This window comes from Oncorhynchus kisutch, unplaced genomic scaffold (genome assembly GCF_002021735.2).
Source record: "Oncorhynchus kisutch isolate 150728-3 unplaced genomic scaffold, Okis_V2 scaffold879, whole genome shotgun sequence".
Lineage (NCBI taxonomy): Eukaryota > Metazoa > Chordata > Actinopteri > Salmoniformes > Salmonidae > Oncorhynchus > Oncorhynchus kisutch.
Genome location: NW_022262824.1, coordinates 108,081 through 129,531, shown reverse-complemented (window position 1 = coordinate 129,531; position 21,451 = coordinate 108,081). Strand labels below are relative to the sequence as shown.

Genomic DNA, 21,451 nt, shown 5'->3' with positions numbered 1-21,451 from the left:
AGAAGAGAAAGAGAGAAAGAAGACGAAGAGAGAGAGAGAGAAAGAAAGAAAGAGCGGAGAGAAAGAGAGAAGAGAAAGAGAGCAATCACCACCTAGTGACAAACTACTGAGTGTTTGAAAAGTAAAACCAAGTCAAATCAGGTCTCTGAATGTGTCGTTATTTGATTAGAATCTGTTCAAAAACAACAACAACAACAGTGGTAATTCATGTTCTAATACATGTTTTTCTCAACCCATTAATTCATATCATTACATGAGCTACACGTTCACTTCCTGGTTGTACCTTGCGGGAATTCCACATGGCGTGGTGATTGGCTAGGTTCATGAACTTGTAGACCAGATCCGGTTGGTTGAGGTCACTGGCCAATGAGCACAGCTCCTTGTAGGTGGAGAGTCCGTGTCCGTCCGGTGCTTTCCCCAGAGCCTCTCCCTGGAACACCTCGGTGTCCTCGGACACGGCATGCTTCACCCTGAACACGGCAACAACATGACGCTACATGTTTAGTACGGGCTGATTAAAAAAAGGTGACCGATATCAACAGTCGTTAGCAAATTTTTGAAAACTCGACATCGATTTGGTTAAAAAGTGTGAAGGGAGTCGTTTCACTAGTTTTGTTTTAAACCTAAATTAGGCCGGTGTGCAGCAGGTCATTCATGACCTCAGGATTACAAACACAACAGGTGCATTTCACTGTCCCCCCCCCCCCCCCCCCCCTCTCCGCTCCCACCATCTCTCTCTCACCTCTTGCCAGTCATCAGTGTTTCAACCAGTGTAGACACCAGTTCCTGCTGGTCTCCCTCTCCTCCCATCTCATAGACTAGACCAAGACCTTAGATGCCACATCCTGACTCAACTCTGGAGGAGAGAGAAGAGGGGTATCAGGGGAGGAGAGAGAAGAGGGGTATCAGGGGAGGAGAGAGAGAGAGAGAAGAGGGTGATCAGGGGAGGAGAGAGAGAGAGAAGAGGGTGATCAGGGGAGGAGAGAGAGGAGAGAGAAGAGGGTGATCAGGGGAGGAGAGAGAGAGAGAGAAGAGGGTGATCAGGGGAGGAGAGAGAGAAGATGGGAAGAGAAGACAAGAACAATATCTAGGTCTTGAGTGGGTGGATATATGGATCAGGGTTTAGATGGTAAATCCAGCACAACCATTCAACCATCAGACAATCACACATCAGTCCTACGATCCACTGTGTTACCCACATCAGTCCTACGATCCACTGTTACCCACATCAGTCCTATGATCCACTGTGTTACCCCCCCATTCTACACACATCAGTCCTACGATCCACTGTGTTACCCACATTCTACACACATCAGTCCTACGATCCACTGTGTTACCCACATCAGTCCTACGATCCACTGTTACCCACATCAGTCCTATGATCCACTGTGTTACCCCCCATTCTACACACATCAGTCCTACGATCCACTGTGTTACCCACATTCTACACACATCAGTCCTACAATCCACTGTGTTACCCACATCAGTCCTACGATCCACTGTTACCCACATCAGTCCTACGATCCACTGTTACCCACATCAGTCCTACGATCCACTGTTACCCACATCAGTCCTACGATCCACTGTTACCCACATCAGTCCTATGATCCACTGTTACCCACATCAGTCCTATGATCCACTGTTACCCACATCAGTCCTATGATCCACTGTTACCCACATCAGTCCTATGATCCACTGTTACCCACATCAGTCCTATGATCCACTGTTACCCACATCAGTCCTATGATCCACTGTTACCCACATCAGTCCTATGATCCACTGTTACCCACATCAGTCCTATGATCCACTGTGTTACCCCCCATTCTACACACATCAGTCCTACGATCCACTGTGTTACCCCCATTCTACACACATCAGTCCTACGATCCACTGTGTTACCCCCATTCTACACACACCAGTCCTATGATCCACTGTGTTACCCCCATTCTACACACATCAGTCCTGTGATCCACTGCGTTACCCCCATCAGTCCTATGATCCACTGTGTTATCCCCATTCTACACACATCAGTCCTGTGATCCACTGTGTTACCCCCATCAGTCCTATGATCCACTGTTACCCACATCAGTCCTATGATCCACTGTGTTACCCCCCATTCTACACACATCAGTCCTACGATCCACTGTGTTACCCCCATTCTACACACATCAGTCCTACGATCCACTGTGACATTTCCGACGTCATTTCCGGTCACAACTTGCAGGCTTGTTTTCGAGTTGCTGTGCGTTTTGTTGCTAACCTGTTTTGCTACCTGACAACTTTACGGTTTTCACCTTTTAATTACCGTTCATATATTTATTTATTTTTTCCTCAACTTTTTCACTCCGGACGCTTTATCTGGACACGATTCGTCAGGACCTCCAACAGCCGAAGCTAAGTAGTAACATTAACATGATGCCTTCTAATTGCAGCCGCTGTACTCGCCTTACGGCGAGGATAGCTGTGCTGCAAGCCCAGCTTCAGACGCAATCGTTAGGCAAGGGTAATTTCAGTGTAGGAAAGGATGAAATAGCGTCTGTGGCACCAGTAAGTACAGATAGTAGTGTAAATCCCCTGGCACAGTCCCCGCAGCCGGACAACTTTCTCACGGTTTCTGGAAGGAAATGCTGTAGGAACGCTCAACCGGTGTCGCTCATTCAGCCGACAGAAACTTTCAACCGGTTTTCCCCATTAAGCAGCGGGTCGGAGTCAGAGGCCGATTCTTCTCTGGTCTCTACTCCTCCCGTTACGGGGTCTGAGACGCCGAAGCTTCCCACCATTAGCTCTGACAAATTGAAAACTCTAGTCATTGGCGACTCCATTACCCGCAGTATTAGACTTAAAGCGAATCATCCAGCGATCATACACTGTTTACCCGGGGGCAGGGCTACCGACGTTAAGGCTAATCTGAAGATGGTGCTGGCTAAAGCTAAAACTGGCGAGTGTAGAGAGTATAGAGATATTGTTATCCACGTCGGCACCAACGATGTTAGGATGAAACAGTCAGAAATCACTAAGCGCAACATAGCTTCTGCGTGCATATCAGCTAGAAAGATGTGTCGGCATCGAGTAATTGTCTCTGGCCCCCTCCCAGTTAGGGGGAGTGATGAGCTCTACAGCAGAGTCTCACAACTCAATCGCTGGTTGAAAACTGTTTTCTGCCCCTCCCAAAAGTTAGAATTTGTAGATAATTGGCCCTCTTTCTGGGACTCACCCACAAACAGGACCAAGCCTGACCTGCTGAGGAGTGACGGACTCCATCCTAGCTGGAGGGGTGCTCTCATCTTATCTACCAACATAGACAGGGCTCTAACTCCTCTAGCTCCACAATGAAATAGGGTGCAGGCCAGGCAGCAGGCTGTTAGCCAGCCTGCCAGCATAGTGGAGTCTGCCATTAGCACAGTCAGTGTAGTCAGCTCAGCTATCACCATTGAGACCGTGTCTGTGCCTCGACCTAGGTTGGGCAAAACTAAACATGGCGGTGTTCGCCTTAGCAATCTCACTAGGATAAAGACCACCTCCATTCCTGTCATTACTGAAAGAGATCATGATACCTCACATCTCAAAATAGGGCTACTTAATGTTAGATCCCTTACTTCAAAGGCAATTATAGTCAATGAACTAATCACTGATCATAATCTTGATGTGATTGGCCTGACTGAAACATGGCTTAAGCCTGATGAATTTACTGTTTTAAATGAGGCCTCACCTCCTGGCTACACTAGTGACCATATCCCCCGTGCATCCCGCAAAGGCGGAGGTGTTGCTAACATTTACGATAGCAAATTTCAATTTACAAAAAAAAAAATGACATTTTCGTCTTTTGAGCTTCTAGTCATGAAATCTATGCAGCCTACTCAATCACTTTTTATAGCTACTGTTTACAGGCCTCCTGGGCCATATACAGCGTTTCTCACTGAGTTCCCTGAATTCCTATCGGACCTTGTAGTCATAGCAGATAATATTCTAATCTTTGGTGACTTTAATATTCACATGGAAAAGTCCACAGACCCACTCCAAAAGGCTTTCGGAGCCATCATCGACTCAGTGGGTTTTGTCCAACATGTCTCTGGACCCACTCACTGTCACAGTCATACGCTGGACCTAGTTTTGTCCCATGGAATAAATGTGGTGGATCTTAATGTTTTTCCTCATAATCCTGGACTATCGGACCACCATTTTATTACGTTTGCAATTGCAACAAATAATCTGCTTAGACCCCAACCAAGGAACATCAAAAGTCGTGCTATAAATTCACAGACAACACAAAGATTCCTTGATGCCCTTCCAGACTCCCTCTGCCTACCCAAGGACGCCAGAGGACAAAAATCAGTTAACCACCTAACTGAGGATCTCAATCTAACCTTGCGCAATACCCTAGATGCAGTTGCACCCCTAAAAACTAAAAAAATGTCTCATAAGAAACTAGCTCCCTGGTACACAGAAAATACCCGAGCTCTGAAGCAAGCTTCCAGAAAATTGGAACGGAAATGGCGCCACACCAAACTGGAAGTCTTCCGACTAGCTTGGAAGGACGGTACCGTGCAGTACCGTAGAGCCCTTACTGCTGCTCGATCATCCTATTTTTCTAACTTAATTGAGGAAAATAAGAACAATCCAAAATTCCTTTTTAATACTGTCGCAAAGCTAACTAAAAAGCAGCATTCCCCAAGAGAGGATGACTTTCACTTTAGCAGTGATAAATTCATGAACTTCTTTGAGGAAAAGATTATGATTATTAGAAAGCAAATTACGGACTCCTCTTTAAACCTGCGTATTCCTCCAAACCTCAGTTGTCCTGAGTCTGCACAACTCTGCCAGGACCTAGGATCAAGAGAGACGCTCAAGTGTTTTAGTACTATATCTCTTGACACAATGATGAAAATAATCATGGCCTCTAAACCTTCAAGCTGCATACTGGACCCTATTCCAACTAAACTACTGAAAGAGCTGCTTCCTGTGCTTGGCCCTCCTATGTTGAACATAATAAACGGCTCTCTATCCACTGGATGTGTACCAAACTCACTAAAAGTGGCAGTAATAAAGCCTCTCTTGAAAAAGCCAAACCTTGACCCAGAAAATATAAAAAACTATCGGCCTATATCGAATCTTCCATTCCTCTCAAAAATTTTAGAGAAGGCTGTTGCGCAGCAACTCACTGCCTTCCTGAAGACAAACAATGTATACGAAATGCTTCAGTCTGGTTTTAGACCCCATCATAGCACTGAGACGGCACTTGTGAAGGTGGTAAATGACATTTTAATGGCATCGGACCGAGGCTCTGCATCTGTCCTCGTGCTCCTAGACCTTAGTGCTGCTTTTGATACCATCGATCACCACATTCTTTTGGAGAGATTGGAAACCCAAATTGGTCTACACGGACATGTTCTGGCCTGGTTTAGATCTTATCTGTCGGAAAGATATCAGTTTGTCTCTGTGAATGGTTTGTCCTCTGACAAATCAACTGTAAATTTCGGTGTTCCTCAAGGTTCCGTTTTAGGACCACTATTGTTTTCACTATATATTTTACCTCTTGGGGATGTTATTCGAAAACATAATGTAAACTTTCACTGCTATGCAGATGACACACAGCTGTACATTTCAATGAAACATGGTGAAGCCCCAAAATTGCCCTCGCTAGAAGCATGTGTTTCAGACATAAGGAAGTGGATGGCTGCAAACTTTCTACTATTAAACTCGGACAAAACAGAGATGCTTGTTCTAGGTCCCAAGAAACAAAGAGATCTTCTGTTGAATCTGACAATTAATCTTAATGGTTGTACAGTCGTCTCAAATAAAACTGTGAAGGACCTCGGCGTTACTCTGGACCCTGATCTCTCTTTTGAAGAACATATCAAGACCATTTCGAGGACAGCTTTTTTCCATCTACGTAACATTGCAAAAATCTGAAACTTTCTGTCCAAAAATGATGCAGAAAAATTTATCCATGCTTTTGTCACATCTAGGTTAGACTACTGCAATGCTCTATTTTCCGGCTACCCGGATAAAGCACTAAATAAACTTCAGTTAGTGCTAAATACGGCTGCTAGAATCCTGACTAGAACCAAAAAATTTGATCATATTACTCCAGTGCTAGCCTCTCTACACTGGCTTCCTGTCAAAGCAAGGGCTGATTTCAAGGTTTTACTGCTAACCTACAAAGCATTACATGGGCTTGCTCCTACCTATCTCTCTGATTTGGTCCTGCCGTACATACCTATACGTACGCTACGGTCACAAGACGCAGGCCTCCTAATTGTCCCTAGAATTTCTAAGCAAACAGCTGGAGGAAGGGCTTTCTCCTATAGAGCTCCATTTTTATGGAACGGTCTGCCTACCCATGTCAGAGACGCAGACTCGGTCTCAACCTTTAAGTCTTTACTGAAGACTCATCTCTTCAGTGGGTCATATGATTGAGTGTAGTCTGGCCCAGGAGTGGGAAGGTGAACGGAAAGGCTCTGGAGCAACGAACCGCCCTTGCTGTCTCTGCCTGGCCGGTTCCCCTCTTTCCACTGGGATTCTCTGCCTCTAACCCTATTACAGGGGCTGAGTCACTGGCTTGCTGGGGCTCTCTCATGCCGTCCCTGGAGGGGGTGCGTCACCTGAGTGGGTTGATTCACTGTTGTGGTCATCCTGTCTGGGTTGGCGCCCCCCCCCTTGGGTTGTGCCGTGGCGGAGATCTTTGTGGGCTATACTCAGCCTTGTCTCAGGATGGTAAGTTGGTGGTTGAAGATATCCCTCTAGTGGTGTGGGGGCTGTGCTTTGGCAAAGTGGGTGGGGTTATATCCTTCCTGTTTGGCCCTGTCCGGGGGTGTCCTCGGATGGGGCCACAGTGTCTCCTGACCCCTCCTGTCTCAGCCTCCAGTATTTATGCTGCAGTAGTTTATGTGTCGGGGGGCTGGGGTCAGTTTGTTATATCTGGAGTACTTCTCCTGTCCTATTCGGTGTCCTGTGTGAATCTAAGTGTGCGTTCTCTAATTCTCTCCTTCTCTCTTTCTTTCTCTCTCTCGGAGGACCTGAGCCCTAGGACCATGCCCCAGGACTACCTGACATGATGACTCCTTGCTGTCCCCAGTCCACCTGGCCATGCTGCTGTTCCAGTTTCAACTGACCTGAGCCCTAGGACCATGCCCCAGGACTACCTGACATGATGACTCCTTGCTATCCCCAGTCCACCTGGCCATGCTGCTGCTCCAGTTTCAACTTCCACCTGACTGTGCTGCTGCTCCAGTTTCAACTGTTCTGCCTTATTATTATTCGACCATGCTGGTCATTTATGAACATTTGAACATCTTGGCCATGTTCTGTTATAATCTCCACCCGGCACAGCCAGAAGAGGACTGGCCACCCCACATAGCCTGGTTCCTCTCTAGGTTTCTTCCTAGGTATTGGCCTTTCTAGGGAGTTTTTCCTAGCCACCGTGCTTCTACACCTGCATTGCTTGCTGTTTGGGGTTTTAGGCTGGGTTTCTGTACAGCACTTTGAGATATCAGCTGATGTACGAAGGGCTATATAAATAAATTTGATTTGATTTGATTTGTGTTACCCCATTCTACACACACCAGTCCTATGATCCACTGTGTTACCCCCATTCTACACACATCAGTCCTGTGATCCACTGCGTTACCCCCATCAGTCCTATGATCCACTGTGTTATCCCCATTCTACACACATCAGTCCTGTGATCCACTGTGTTACCCCCATCAGTCCTATTATCCACTGTGTTACCCCCATTCTACACACATCAGTCCTACGATCCACTGTGTTACCCCCATTCTACACACAATCAGTCCTACGATCCACTGTGTTACCCCCATTCTACACACAATCAGTCCTACGGTCCACTGTGTTACCCCCATTCTACACACATCAGTCCTACGATCCACTGTGTTACCCCCATTCTACACACAATCAGTCCTACGATCCACTGTGTTACCCCCATTCTACACACATCAGTCCTACGATCCACTGTGTTACCCCCATTCTACCCCCATCAGTCCTGTGGTCCACCGTTACCCCCATTGAGCTTATTATTGTGGTCTGAGTGATCATGGAGTCGTTGACTCACCATCAGGGTCTGACAGGATGGAGATGAAAGCCGTCTGGATCTCCTTCAGGTGAGACTGGAAGATGAGACAAAAAGGTCAAGAGAGTCAATAACTCACAAGGGATGTAGTTCTCCATCACTTTCCTCTGTTATCTTGGATCTCAGACTTGACATTTGACCCCCCCCCCCCCCACCACCACACTCTTGACCTTTCAATCAAGTCTGAGCCCTTGACCCCCCCAGCCCTAACCCCCGATCTCTAACCCCCCAGTGTCGGTACCCTGATCTCTTTGCGCTGGTGCAGCTTCTTGACCCCCGACCCCTAGTGTCCGTACCCTGATCTCTTTGTGCTGGTGCAGCTCCTTGACCCCCCCAGCCCTGACCCCTAACCCCTGAACCCCAGCCAGTCATATTGTACCCTGATCTTTGTGCTGGTGCAGCTTCTTGACCCCCCGACCCCTAGTGTCCGTACCCTGATCTCTTTGTGCTGGTGCAGCTTCTTCACCAGAGAGAGCAGCCATATACAGGCAGCCTGTCTGACGTGGGGGTTTTGACTTGGGATGTACTTAGCCAGGATAGAGTTCAGCACCCACGGAACCACATCGTTATTCTCCACATCTGACAGGGAGACAAGAGGATTGGACAGTTACGACAGTAAAAAAAACAACCAATAGAAAATAAGAAGATAAGAACCAAATCAATCAGAGCTGTGTTTCACACCACAGGAAGGGTTGAACCACTGTGGATGGAAGGCTTGAACCACTGTGGATTGAGGGTTTGAACCACTGTGGATTGAGGGGATTGAACCACTGGATTGAGGGGATTGAACCACTGTGGATTGAGGGGATTGAACCACTGTGGATTGATGGGATTGAACCACTGTGGATTGATGGGATTGAACCACTGTGGATTGATGGGATTGAACCACTGTGGATTGAGGGGATTGAACCACTGTGGATTGAGGGGATTGAACCACTGTGGATTGAGGGGATTGAACCACTGTGGATTGAGGGTTAGGGGATTGAACCACTGTGGATTGAGGGATGGAACCACTGTGGATTGAGGGATGGAACCACTGTGGATTGAAGGATGGAACCACTGTGTGTAGTCTTACTGTCTGGGGGACTGTATTGTTCCTCAGTACAGGTCCAGGGGTCCCTGGCAGCTCCAGAACTGGTCCCTATAGCAGCACTGGTGATGGCCTCACCTACTGTAAACTGTAGTTCTACCTGTTTGGCCTGGGAGACAGAGAGGGGGGGAGAGAGAGAGAGAGAGGGGGGGGGGGGGGAGGAGGAGAGAAAGAGAAACAGAGGAGGGGAGAGAAAGAGAAACAGAGGGGGGGAGAGAAACAGATGGGGGGGGGGGGAGAGAAAGAGAAACAGAGGGGGGGAGAGAAAGAGAAACAGAGGGGGGGGGAGAGAAGAGAACAGAGGGGGGGAGAGAAAGAGAACAGAGGGGGGGGAGAGAAAGAGAAACAGAGGGGGGGGGAGAGAAAGAGAAACAGAGGGGGGGGGAGAGAAAGAGAAACAGAGGGGGGGAGAGAAAGAGAAACAGAGGGGGGGGGAGAGAAAGAGAAACAGAGGGGGGGAGAGAAAGAGAAACAGAGGGGGGGGAGAAGAGAAACAGAGGGGGGAGGAAAGAGGGGGGGGAGAGAAAGAGAAACAGAGGGGGGGGAGAGAAAGAGAAACAGAGGGGGGGAGAGAAAGAGAAACAGAGGGGGGGATAGAAAGAGAAACAGAGGGGGGAGAGAAAGAGAAACAGAGGGGGGGGAGAGAAAGAGAAACAGAGGGGGGGAGAGAAAGAGAAACAGAGGGGGGAGAGAAAGAGAAACAGAGGGGGGGAGAGAAAGAGAAACAGAGGGGGGGAGAGAAAGAGAAACAGAGGGGGGGGAGAGAAAGAGAAACAGAGGGGGGGAGAGAAAGAGAAACAGAGGGGGGGAGAGAAAGAGAAACAGAGGGGGGGGGAGTGAAAGAGAAACAGAGGGGGGGGAGAAAGAGAAACAGAGGGGGGGGAGAGAAACAGAGGGGGAGAGAAACAGAGGGGGGAGAAAGAGAAACAGAGGGGGAGGAAGAGGGGGGAGAAAGAGGTGGAAAGGGTTAAATTCTCTCTTCTCATCATGTCAGTTCTTTCTGCATGATAAACAAGGTCCTATGAAGCTTTATGAATGTCTTATGAAGCTTCAAAGGTCCTATGAAGCTTTATGAAGGTCCTATGAAGCTTTATGAATGTCTTATGAAGCTTAATTTAGGTATTATGAAGCTTTACGAGTGTCTTATGAAGCTTCAAAGGTCCTATGAAGCTTTATGAAGGTCCTATGAAGTCTTATGAAGGTCCTATGAAGCTTCAAAGGTCCTATGAAGCTCCATAAAAGGTCTTAAAAGGCTCCATTAGATGAGAGCCAGTCCCCCTTACCTCCACAGAGTCCATGAGCCCCTGCAGCAGCTTCTTCTGGTGGGCAAAGTCTCCATCTCCCACTGGTAGATAACCCAGAGTCTGGATGGCTCTCTCCTTCATCTGAACAGACAGAGACCACATCTAACTATTAACTACACCTGTCTACCTAACAGTCTGGATGGCTCCTCTCCATCTGAACAGACAGAGACCACATGAATACATCTAACTATTAACTACACCTGTCTACCTAACAGTCTGGATGGCTCCTCTCCTTCATCTGAACAGACAGAGACCACATCTAACTAACTACACCAGTCTACCTAACAGTCTGGATGGCTCCTCTCCATCTGAACAGACAGAGACCACATGAATACATCTAACTATTAACTACACCTGTCTACCTAACAGTCTGGATGGCTCCTCTCCATCTGAACAGACAGAGACCACATGAATACATCTAACTATTAACTACACCTGTCTACCTAACAGTCTGGATGGCTCCTCTCCTTCATCTGAACAGACAGAGACCACATCTAACTAACTACACCAGTCTACCTAACAGTCTGGATGGCTCCTCTCCATCTGAACAGACAGAGACCACATGAATACATCTAACTATTAACTACACCTGTCTACCTAACAGTCTGGATGGCTCCTCTCCTCCTGGACAGACATAAAGGGAGTTGGATTCGAGTCTCTCTTCATATCAATAGTTATGTCCATTATAAAAATGGTTCAAACCAATTCATTTACAACGTATTTAAAATATCCCCAGAGTGTAATTATCACGGTATAGCATCACAACCCATCTGTACATCGAAACGCCAATGTATCCATGGTTACCTTGAGGGTCTCTTTCCCAGAGGGGATGCGAGCCAGCATCTTCTCCACCACGGCTAGTTTGGTGAATCCCTCTCCTTCTGAAGGGATGAGCAGAGGCCCGTTCCTCCCGATCTCCCCGAGGGCTGTACAGGCAGCGACAGCGAGCAGAGGGGAACCACTGTCTAGGAAAGAGCCTAGGAACACACACACACACACACACACACCATTGGATCGAAAGGTTCTCTTTTACTGCCTCGACTATACCTTTCTTCCTTAAACTGTCTTCTTTCCACAAATATATTTTAAAATGATAAATATGAGTAATTTCTTGTAACAATGTGAATTAGCATAAAACTGGTCAAAAATAATTAGCATAAAAAAATTAAAAAAAGAGTAAATATTATCTGAAAAACAACGGTGACCGTCACCTACCGATGGCTTTGGTTGCTATAGCGACCAGCTCCTCGTCCTCCTTGGGCGTGTCGTTCATCCTCTGTTCCCGGTTGAGGGCGGAGTCTCCGTTAGCGAAGGACTTCCTCTTGCTCATGTACCTGGCCACCATGTAGCCCAGCGCCATGATGGCTCCGTGCTGGGTCTCGGGGCTCTGCAGTTTCCAACAGGGAATACAGGTTTTACTTTCAGCTCAGTGAAACTGGGACAACTTTTGCTTCAGTACATTATATTACAGACCAGGGAAAACTGGGTCCTATTATGTGCTGCAAATATATGTGAAAATAAACATTTCACGTCTTGGCCTACATACAGGAGGGGGAGGGGCTACAGACGTGTGTATCTACAGGAGGGGCTACAGACGTGTGTATCTACAGGAGGGGCTACAGACGTGTGTATCTACAGGAGGGGCTACAGACGTGTGTATCTACAGGAGGGGCTACAGACGTGTGTATCTACAGGAGGGGCTACAGACGTGTGTATCTACAGGAGGGGCTACAGACGTGTGTATCTACAGGAGGGGGAGGGGCTACAGACGTGTGTATCTACAGGAGGGGGAGGGGCTACAGACATGTGTATCTACAGGAGGGGGAGGGGCTACAGACGTTGTATCTACAGGAGGGGGAGGGGCTACAGACGTGCGTATCTACAGGAGGGGGGAGCTACAGACGTGCGTATCTACAGGAGGGGGGAGCTACAGACGTGCGTATCTACAGGAGGGGGGAGCTACAGACGTGCGTATCTACAGGAGGGGGAGCTACAGACGTGCGTATCTACAGGAGGGGGGAGCTACAGACGTGCGTATCTACAGGAGGGGGGAGCTACAGACGTGCGTATCTACAGGAGGGGGGAGCTACAGACGTGCGTATCTACAGGAGGGGGGAGCTACAGACGTGCGTATCTACAGGAGGGGGGAGCTACAGACGTGCGTATCTACAGGAGGGGGAGGGGCTACAGACGTGCGTATCTACAGGAGGGGGAGGGGCTACAGACGTGCGTATCTACAGGAGGGAGAGGGGCTACAGACGTTGTATCTACAGGAGGGGGAGGGGCTACAGACGTTGTATCTACAGGAGGGGCTACAGACGTGTGTATCTACAGGAGGGGCTACAGACGTGTGTATCTACAGGAGGGGCTACAGACGTGTGTATCTACAGGAGGGGGAGGGGCTACAGACGTGTGTATCTACAGGAGGGGGAGGGGCTACATACGTGCGTATCTACAGGAGGGGGAGGGGCTACATACGTGCGTATCTACAGGAGGGAGGGGCTACATACGTGCGTATCTACAGGAGGGAGGGGCTACATACGTGCGTATCTACAGGAGGGGGGAGCTACAGACGTGCGTACCTACAGGAGGGGGAGGGGCTACATACGTTGTATCTACAGGAGGGGGAGGGGCTACAGACGTGCGTATCTACAGGAGGGGGAGGGGCTACAGACGTGCGTATCTACAGGAGGGGGAGGAGCTACAGACGTGCGTATCTACAGGAGGGGGAGGAGCTACAGACGTGCGTATCTACAGGAGGGGGAGGAGCTACAGACGTGCGTATCTACAGGAGGGGGAGGAGCTACAGACGTGCGTATCTACAGGAGGGGGAGGAGCTACAGACGTGCGTATCTACAGGAGGGGGGAGCTACAGACGTGCGTATCTACAGGAGGGGGGAGCTACAGACGTGCGTATCTACAGGAGGGGGGAGCTACAGACGTGCGTATCTACAGGAGGGGGGCGCTACAGACGTGCGTATCTACAGGAGGGGGGAGCTACAGACGTGCGTATCTACAGGAGGGAGGGGCTACATACGTGCGTATCTACAGGAGGGAGGGGCTACATACGTGTGTATCTACAGGAGGGAGGGGCTACATACGTGTGTATCTTTAGTGATCTTGATGAGCGTCTGAACGGCAGTCTTCAGCTCGTTTCCTGACATGGTGGACACCACCACAGCGTAGAGCTGAGCTGCTAGCTCCCTTAGGTCCTCCTTGTTGGTGTTCATTAGACTCTGCGGAGGGGAAATGTAGTATTAGCATCAGTTAGCATTAGCGTAGCATGAAGCATACCAAAGTATAATTTACAGAAGTAGCATCAACTAGCTTTAGCATAGCATGCAGCAAACCAACGTATATTTCACAGTAGTAGCGTCGACTAGCATTGGCCTAACATGTAGCATATCAAGGTAATATATCCGAGCAGTATATTACATTGCGTCGATTAGCGTAGCATTAGCATTGATCAACATTCCAATGAATATTTTACACAAGTAGCGTCAATTAGCATTAGCATACCTAGGTATCTTTTACAGTGGTAGCATCAATTAGCAAAGCACGCAGCATGATTATTACCTTGATCCAGTCGATCTTGTGGATAAACATGGGGGCCAGGTTGTGAGGACAGACAGACACCACCTCCAGGAGACAGTACATCACAGGGACTCCTATCAAAATAAAATCAAGAATGAAAAATGTAAAAACATACAATGTAGCTATACATTTTGGTATCAGTTATAAGGTATGAATGATGCATTTACTAGCCTGGAATCCAAACAGATATGCTCACTTCACAATATCAACAACGGTGATATTGGATCCCAGGCCTGTAAACACGTGAGTAATTTGCATAGCATTTAGCATACCAACGTATATTTTACAGTAGTAGCATTGACTAGCATTTCTTAGCATTGGCCTAGCAATGTAGCATATCAAGGTACTAAATCTGAGTAGTGTATAGTACATAGCGTCAATTAGCGTAGCATTAGCATTCCGATGAATATGTTCCATAAGTAGCGTCAATTAGCATACCACGGTATCTTGTACAGGTATGAATAATGCATTTACTAGCCTGGAATCCAATATCAACAACGGCAAAACGGAGCATGCCATTTTGGATCCCAGGCCTGTAAACACGTGAGTATTTGGAGACGAGGAGACAAGATAAGGAAACAAAGACAAAAAGGAAGTCATCACATCACTCACCTCCTACAGCAGACAGCAGCTGCTGCAGTAGCTCCATGTAGACCTGCACAGGGTTGACCTCTGCCCCCTTGGTTCCAGTGGAGGACGGGGAGGTCAGGGGTTCGTTGGAGAGCAGGGCGTGCGTGTAGCGTCCGATCGCAGGCGCGTCGTCCTGCATGTCCGCCAGGCTCTTAGAGACGGGCGTGGCCCCGGCACTGTGGGCCAGACACATCCGCAGGTACAGCACGATCTGGAGACAGGAACCCGGGGGTTAGAAAAGGAAGTTGTGTCTATTAACAGGAAGTGCAGAAAGGTAATTATCTGTAGCCCCCATCGTTTTTCTCCCCCGTGTTTCGTTTCATTCTTTAAACTTCCCTCTTCAATTGTTTTGTGGTTTGGCCAGTCATAAACAGCATGGACACATAGCCTGGTTCCTCTCTAGGTTTCTAATCTCCACCCGTCACAGCCAGAAGAGGACTGGCCACCCCTCATAGCCTGGTTCCTCTCTAGGTTTCTTCCTAAGTTTTGGCCTTTCTAGGGAGTTTTTCCTAGCCACCGTGCTTCTACACCTGCATTGCTTGCTGTTTGGGGTTTTAGGCTGGGTTTCTGTACAGCACTTTGAGATATCAGCTGATGTACGAAGGGCTATATAAATACATTTGTTTTGATTTGGACGTTCATACAACTATGTCGTTGAATTAGTTTGTCTTACCTCGCCAAACGCAGAAGGGTCAGGGTTAGGGTCAGGGTTAGGGTCATGTAGTTGAATTGGTTTGTCTTACCTCGCCAAACGCAGAAGGGTTGAAGGGGAGAGTGTACGTCCCCACGATGTACTTAGCCGGCGTCTTCATCCTCTGAGCAGCCTAAAGAACAGACCAGATCAACAGGGCTGTGAAGACATACTGCTGACACACCTGTACCTCTACATTACCTTAGAGAGTAAATTATGTAATGACAGGGGCTCGATCTGGGACAAGGGGGGGGGGGGGGGGTTACGCTCTCACCTTCTCCTGGATGTAGGCCACCATGTCAGGGAATGAGGGCATGGGTTTACGGCCCTCTTTCTCCGAGTTCTTAGCAGGCAGAGCCCTCAAGACACGCTGGGCCTCGCTGCATACCTCTTCTCTCCTATAATAAACACACCATAGACACTGAGGTCAGGACACTGGGCCTCTCTCCTGTAATAAACACACCATAGAGACACTGAGGTCAGGACACTGGGCCTCTCTCCTATAACAACACACCATAGAGACACTAGGGTCAGGACACTGGGCCTCTCTCCTATAATAACACACCATAGAGACACTGAGGTCAGGACACTGGGCCTCTCTCCTATAATAAACACACCATAGAGACACTGAGGTCAGGACACTGGGCCTCTCTCCTATAATAAACACACCATAGAGACACTGAGGTCAGGACACTGGGCCTCTCTCCTATAATAAACACACCATAGAGACACTGAGGTCAGGACACTGGGCCTCTCTCCTATAATAACACACCATAGAGACACTGAGGTCAGGACACTGGGCCTCTCTCCTATAATAACACACCATAGAGACACTGAGGTCAGGACACTGGGCCTCTCTCCTATAATAACACACCATAGAGACACTGAGGTCAGGACACTGGGCCTCTCTCCTATAATAAACACACCATAGAGACACTGGGCCTCTCTCCTATAATAACACACCATAGAGACACTGAGGTCAGGACACTGGGCCTCTCTCCTATAATAACAGACTTCCTATATGTTTTTTCTCAGTGTGTGTGTGCGCGCGCGTCTAGTGTTGAGACTTACGGGTCCCCAGCAGCCAATAGGAGCAAGTATCTGGAGGGCACGTGATCAGGAGCGAATACCGTGCTGGCGTACTTCATTGCCACCTGACGCACCTGCACCTCCGGCTGACCAATCACAACACAGAAGAACACAATATTCAGAACTTTGACTGACCAATCAGAAAGCAATACTCCAACTTAAATCATCTAGATTCTTCAGCAACACTATATTCAGACACAGTGACATTCAGCAACACTATATTCAGACACAGTGACATTCTGGAACACTATATTCAGACACAGTGACATTCTGGAACACTATATTCAGACACAGTGACATTCTGGAACACTTGGACAACAGTGACATTCAGCAACACTATATTCAGACACAGTGACATTCTGGAACACTTGGACAACAGTGACATTCAGCAACACTATATTCAGACACAGTGACATTCTGGAACACTTGGACAACAGTGACATTCAGCAACACTATATTCAGACACAGTGACATTCTGGAACACTTGGACAACAGTGACATTCAGCAACACTATATTCAGACACAGTGACATTCTGGAACACTTGGACAACAGTGACATTCAGCAACACTATATTCAGACACAGTGACATTCTGGAACACTTGGACAACAGTGACATTCAGCAACACTATATTCAGACACAGTGACATTCTGGAACACTTGGACAACAGTGACATTCTGGACAACAGTGACATTCTGGAACACTTGGACAACAGTGACATTCAGCAACACTATATTCAGACACAGTGACATTCTGGAACACTTGGACAACAGTGACATTCAGCAACACTATATTCAGACACAGTGACATTCTGGAACACTTGGACAACAGTGACATTCAGCAACACTATATTCAGACACAGTGACATTCTGGAACACTTGGACAACAGTGACATTCAGCAACACTATATTCAGACACAGTGACATTCTGGAACACTTGGACAACAGTGACATTCTGGACAACAGTGACATTCTGGAACACTTGGACAACAGTGACATTCTGGAACACTTGGACAACAGTGACATTCTGGAACACTTGGACAACAGTGACATTCTGGAACACTTGGACAACAGTGACATTCTGGAACACTTGGACAACAGTGACATTCTGGAACACTTGGACAACAGTGACATTCTGGAACACTTGGACAACAGTGACATTCTGGAACACTTGGACAACAGTGACATTCTGGAACACTTGGACAACAGTGACATTCTGGAACACTTGGACAACAGTGACATTCTGGAACACTTGGACAACAGTGACATTCTGGAACACTTGGACAACAGTATTCCCTACAATGACGACAAAATATAAAACACGCGCCATATATTCCTGGTAAATTAAATCACATGTTTCTTCTACATCCTAGCTAGTAGAACTAGTAATATTTCATATACAAATCATAGAGAGATCATAGGACAGGGGTCAGAAACCGGTGGACTGTGGGGGTTTGTTGGACCCCCCCCCCAAAGGAACAAGAACCAGGGCAAAACAAGACATGAATCAACATTAGGGTTTAGTTTTGGAAATCAGTTCAAGTATTACCATCTATAAAGAAAAATAGATATATGATGGTGTCTCAATGTAGTCAAGGTATGAAATTATAGTTATTTTCAAATAAAATCTATTTTTTGGTCTTAGTTGTGTTCAATATGCCTTTTACAAATTACTGCAATTAAGTTCCGGCCCCCTGATCATCCTCTCCGACAATAATCGTCTCACAGCTGAATCTCGTTGCCTACCCCCGTCATAGGAGAAACCAGAGCTTCCACCCGGTTGAGTACTGCTTCCTGTAGGTTAACGTGTCATAGGAGAAACTAGAGCTTCCTGTAGGTTAACGTGTCAGAGGAGAAACCAGAGCTTCCATCCGGTTGAGTACTGCTTCCTGTAGGTTAGCGTGTTGTAGGAGAAACCAGAGCTTCCATCTGGTTGAATACTGCTTCCTGTAGGTTAACGTGTCGTAGGAGAAATGGCCCCCTGTAGGTTAGCGTGTCAGAGGAGAAACCAGAGCTTCCATCCGGTTGACTACAGCTTCCTGTAGGTTAACGTGTCATAAGAGAAACCAGAGCTTCCTGTAGGTTAACGTGTCAGAGGATAAATCATATCTACTGTTACCTTGCCCATGTAAGCTGCCACCAGGGCTTCCATCAGGTTCAGTAGCGCCCCCTGTAGGTTAGCGTAGGCTCCCACCATCATAGACAGAGCCTCCTGGATGGCTAGACGGACATCAGGCTCCTCCTGTACACAGGCAAGGTCAGACGGGGCAGGAGGACGGTTAGAATATATGAAAAGGTCGCTGCCATAAACCTTGAATGATGTTTTGGAGGCCTTTGTGTCTTGTCTAATATATATTATATATTATAATGTAGGTAAACAGGGTAATCAAATAGCATTGTCTTGATGCAGGAACACCTACCTTGCACATGGCCTCAAAGAACTGCTGGACCAGAGCGATATCTTTGGTGAAGAGTTGGGGCATCCGGCTGAGAAGAGAGGAAACATCCCCTCACTATCACATCAACATCATCATCACTCACATCAACTCCATCATCATCATCATCATCACTCACATCAACATCATCATCATCATCATCACTCACATCATCATCACTCACATCAACTCATCATCATCACTCACATCAACATCATCATCATCACTCACATCAACTCATCATCATCACTCACATCAACATCATCATCATCACTCACATCATCATCATCACTCACATCATTCTCATCATCATCACTCACATCAACTCATCATGTTAAAGCTCCAATGTGTAGCTTTTTTTTGGGGTGGGGGGGGGGGGTAATCTGACCAAATTCACATAGAAACGTGTGTAACAGATAATGTGGTTCTCAATGAAAGCCATGAGAACAAGCGGTAGATCTATTCTATGTGCACTATTTCTATGCTTCTCGTTCTTAAGTTAATTTTATAGCTTTCAGGTTTGGTACACCAGCTACAAAACAGCTGAAAATACAACATTTTGTTGTGGTTTATGGAGAAGATATTTCACAGTGTTTTAGATGGTACAACGATTCTCTACACTTGGTTTGTTTTGTCACAGGAACCCGAGATGAGGCAAACCATTAGAATTTTAGCAAACAGGAAACGGAGGAGCGATTTCGGGCATAGCGCATTTTAAAATAGACAAGATTTTTACTGTAAATACCTGGACAGTTTCCCCACAGCAGAGTAGGCCATACACAGCAACTTAGGATCCTGCCAAATCAAACCAGACAACATCTCCCATCATGCTCTATACCAGGAGCACGCAAAGCATCAACCATTGAAAAGGAGAATAGCTACGATGTGTAGTTGATGAAACAAGATTAAAATTGATTGATGGCTTTACCTCCTTGTACTCGTTGATGAGCTTGGTGAGGCCATTCAGCAGCATCAGACCCAGTGGTTTGTTGGTGTCAGGACATCTGTCAGAGGAGACAACATGTTAGGAGAGGCTTAGTGTGGGTTAGTGTTGGGCTGGAACAAAAAGCCTACACACACACACACACACACACACACACACACTCTCCTTTGATGACCGTTTCAATTCATTTTTGTAGTTTGTTTTTGAAGCATTTACTTCTAACTTAGTGGTCACCAACCGGTCGATCTCAAATCGACTAGTCGACCTCCAAGGCATTACTAGTCGATCTCCAAGGCATTACTAGTCGATCGCCGAGGCATTTCTAGTCGATCGCCGAGGCATTTCTAGTCGATCGCCAAGGCATTTCTAGTCGATCGCCAAGGCATTTCTAGTCGATCGCCGAGGCATTTCTAGTCGATCGCCGAGGCATTTCTAGTCGATCGCCGAGGCATTTCTAGTCGATCGCCAAGGCATTACTAGTCGATCGCCAAGGCATTTCTAGTCGATCTCCAAGGCATTACTAGTCAATCTCCAAGGCATTACTAGTCGATCTCCAAGGCATTACTAGTCGATCTCCAAGGCATTTCTAGTCAATCGCCAAACATTTCTGTAAAAAACCCAACGATAAAGTCTTGTGTTCCTAATTTTGTTTATTTTATTGGTCTTGGGCTGTTGGTGGTCGGTGCAGACAACTCAGCTGCTGCCCTGAGCTGGGTGGGCAAACTGTTTCCACCAGTAGCCTCAGTCTGCCGCTCTCTCCCTCAGTCTGCTGAGACTGACCCTCGGTCTGCCGCTCTCTCCCTCAGTCTGCTGAGACTGACCCTCGGTCTGCCGCTCTCTCCCTCAGTCTGCTGAGACTGACCCTCGGTCTGCCGCTCTCTCCCTCAGTCTGCTGAGACTGACCCTCGGTCTGTCGCTCTCTCCCTCAGTCTGCTGAGACTGACCCTCGGTCTGTCGCTCTCTCCCTCAGTCTGCTGAGACTGACCCTCGGTCTGCCGCTCTCTCCCTCAGTCTGCTGAGACTGACCCTCAGTCTGCCGCTCTCTCCCTCAGTCTGCTGAGACTGACCCTCATAAGGCAAGGGTTGGATGAAACTGACCTGGGACCTGTAACTGTCTCTATAAGGAAGGGTTGGATGAAACTGACTTGGGACCAGTACTTACACCTGACAGATGTGTTGGGGCACTGATGGACAAATTGATCAAGGACCAGCTCATAGTGACTCTTCCTATGTGTAAGGGTTGGATGAAACTGACCTGGGACCAGTACTTACACCTGACAGATGTGGTGAACAAACTGAAGTGTAAGAGAGAGCAGCTTGTTGTTGGTGTTGGCGCCAAACAGACCGTCGTACACCACCTGGGGAGAGGAGGAGAGAGAAGAGGAGGAGAGAGAAGAGGAGGAGAGGACGAGAGAGGAGAGAGAGAGAAGAGGAGGAGAGAAGAGGAGGAGAGGACGAGAGAGAGAAGAGGAGATGAGGAGGAGCGAGAGGAGAGGAGAGGAGAGAAGGAGAAGAGGAGAGCGAGGAGAGGAGAGAGAGCGAGAGAAGAGGAGAGAGAGCGAGAAGAGGGAAGAGAGAGAGAGAGAGAGAA

General features: G+C 47.6%; 1 protein-coding gene across 1 annotated transcript in view; it reads right to left on the bottom strand.

Moving 5' to 3' along the window:
• Positions 1–283: 283 nt before the first annotated feature.
• LOC109886784 (proteasome adapter and scaffold protein ECM29-like) overlaps positions 284–21,451 on the bottom strand; it is a gene marked incomplete at its 3' end in the record, with an annotated part of 34,067 nt that continues 12,899 nt past the window's right edge. The window contains 20 exon segments of the mRNA XM_031816844.1: positions 284–470; positions 743–833; positions 836–856; positions 8,069–8,123; positions 8,520–8,665; positions 9,162–9,285; positions 10,460–10,561; positions 11,285–11,457; positions 11,696–11,867; positions 13,582–13,716; positions 14,057–14,148; positions 14,687–14,915; positions 15,448–15,528; positions 15,670–15,793; positions 16,467–16,570; positions 18,602–18,724; positions 18,903–18,969; positions 19,663–19,712; positions 19,846–19,921; positions 21,133–21,218. Coding sequence (XP_031672704.1) covers positions 284–470; positions 743–833; positions 836–856; positions 8,069–8,123; positions 8,520–8,665; positions 9,162–9,285; positions 10,460–10,561; positions 11,285–11,457; positions 11,696–11,867; positions 13,582–13,716; positions 14,057–14,148; positions 14,687–14,915; positions 15,448–15,528; positions 15,670–15,793; positions 16,467–16,570; positions 18,602–18,724; positions 18,903–18,969; positions 19,663–19,712; positions 19,846–19,921; positions 21,133–21,218 — 2,238 coding nt within the window.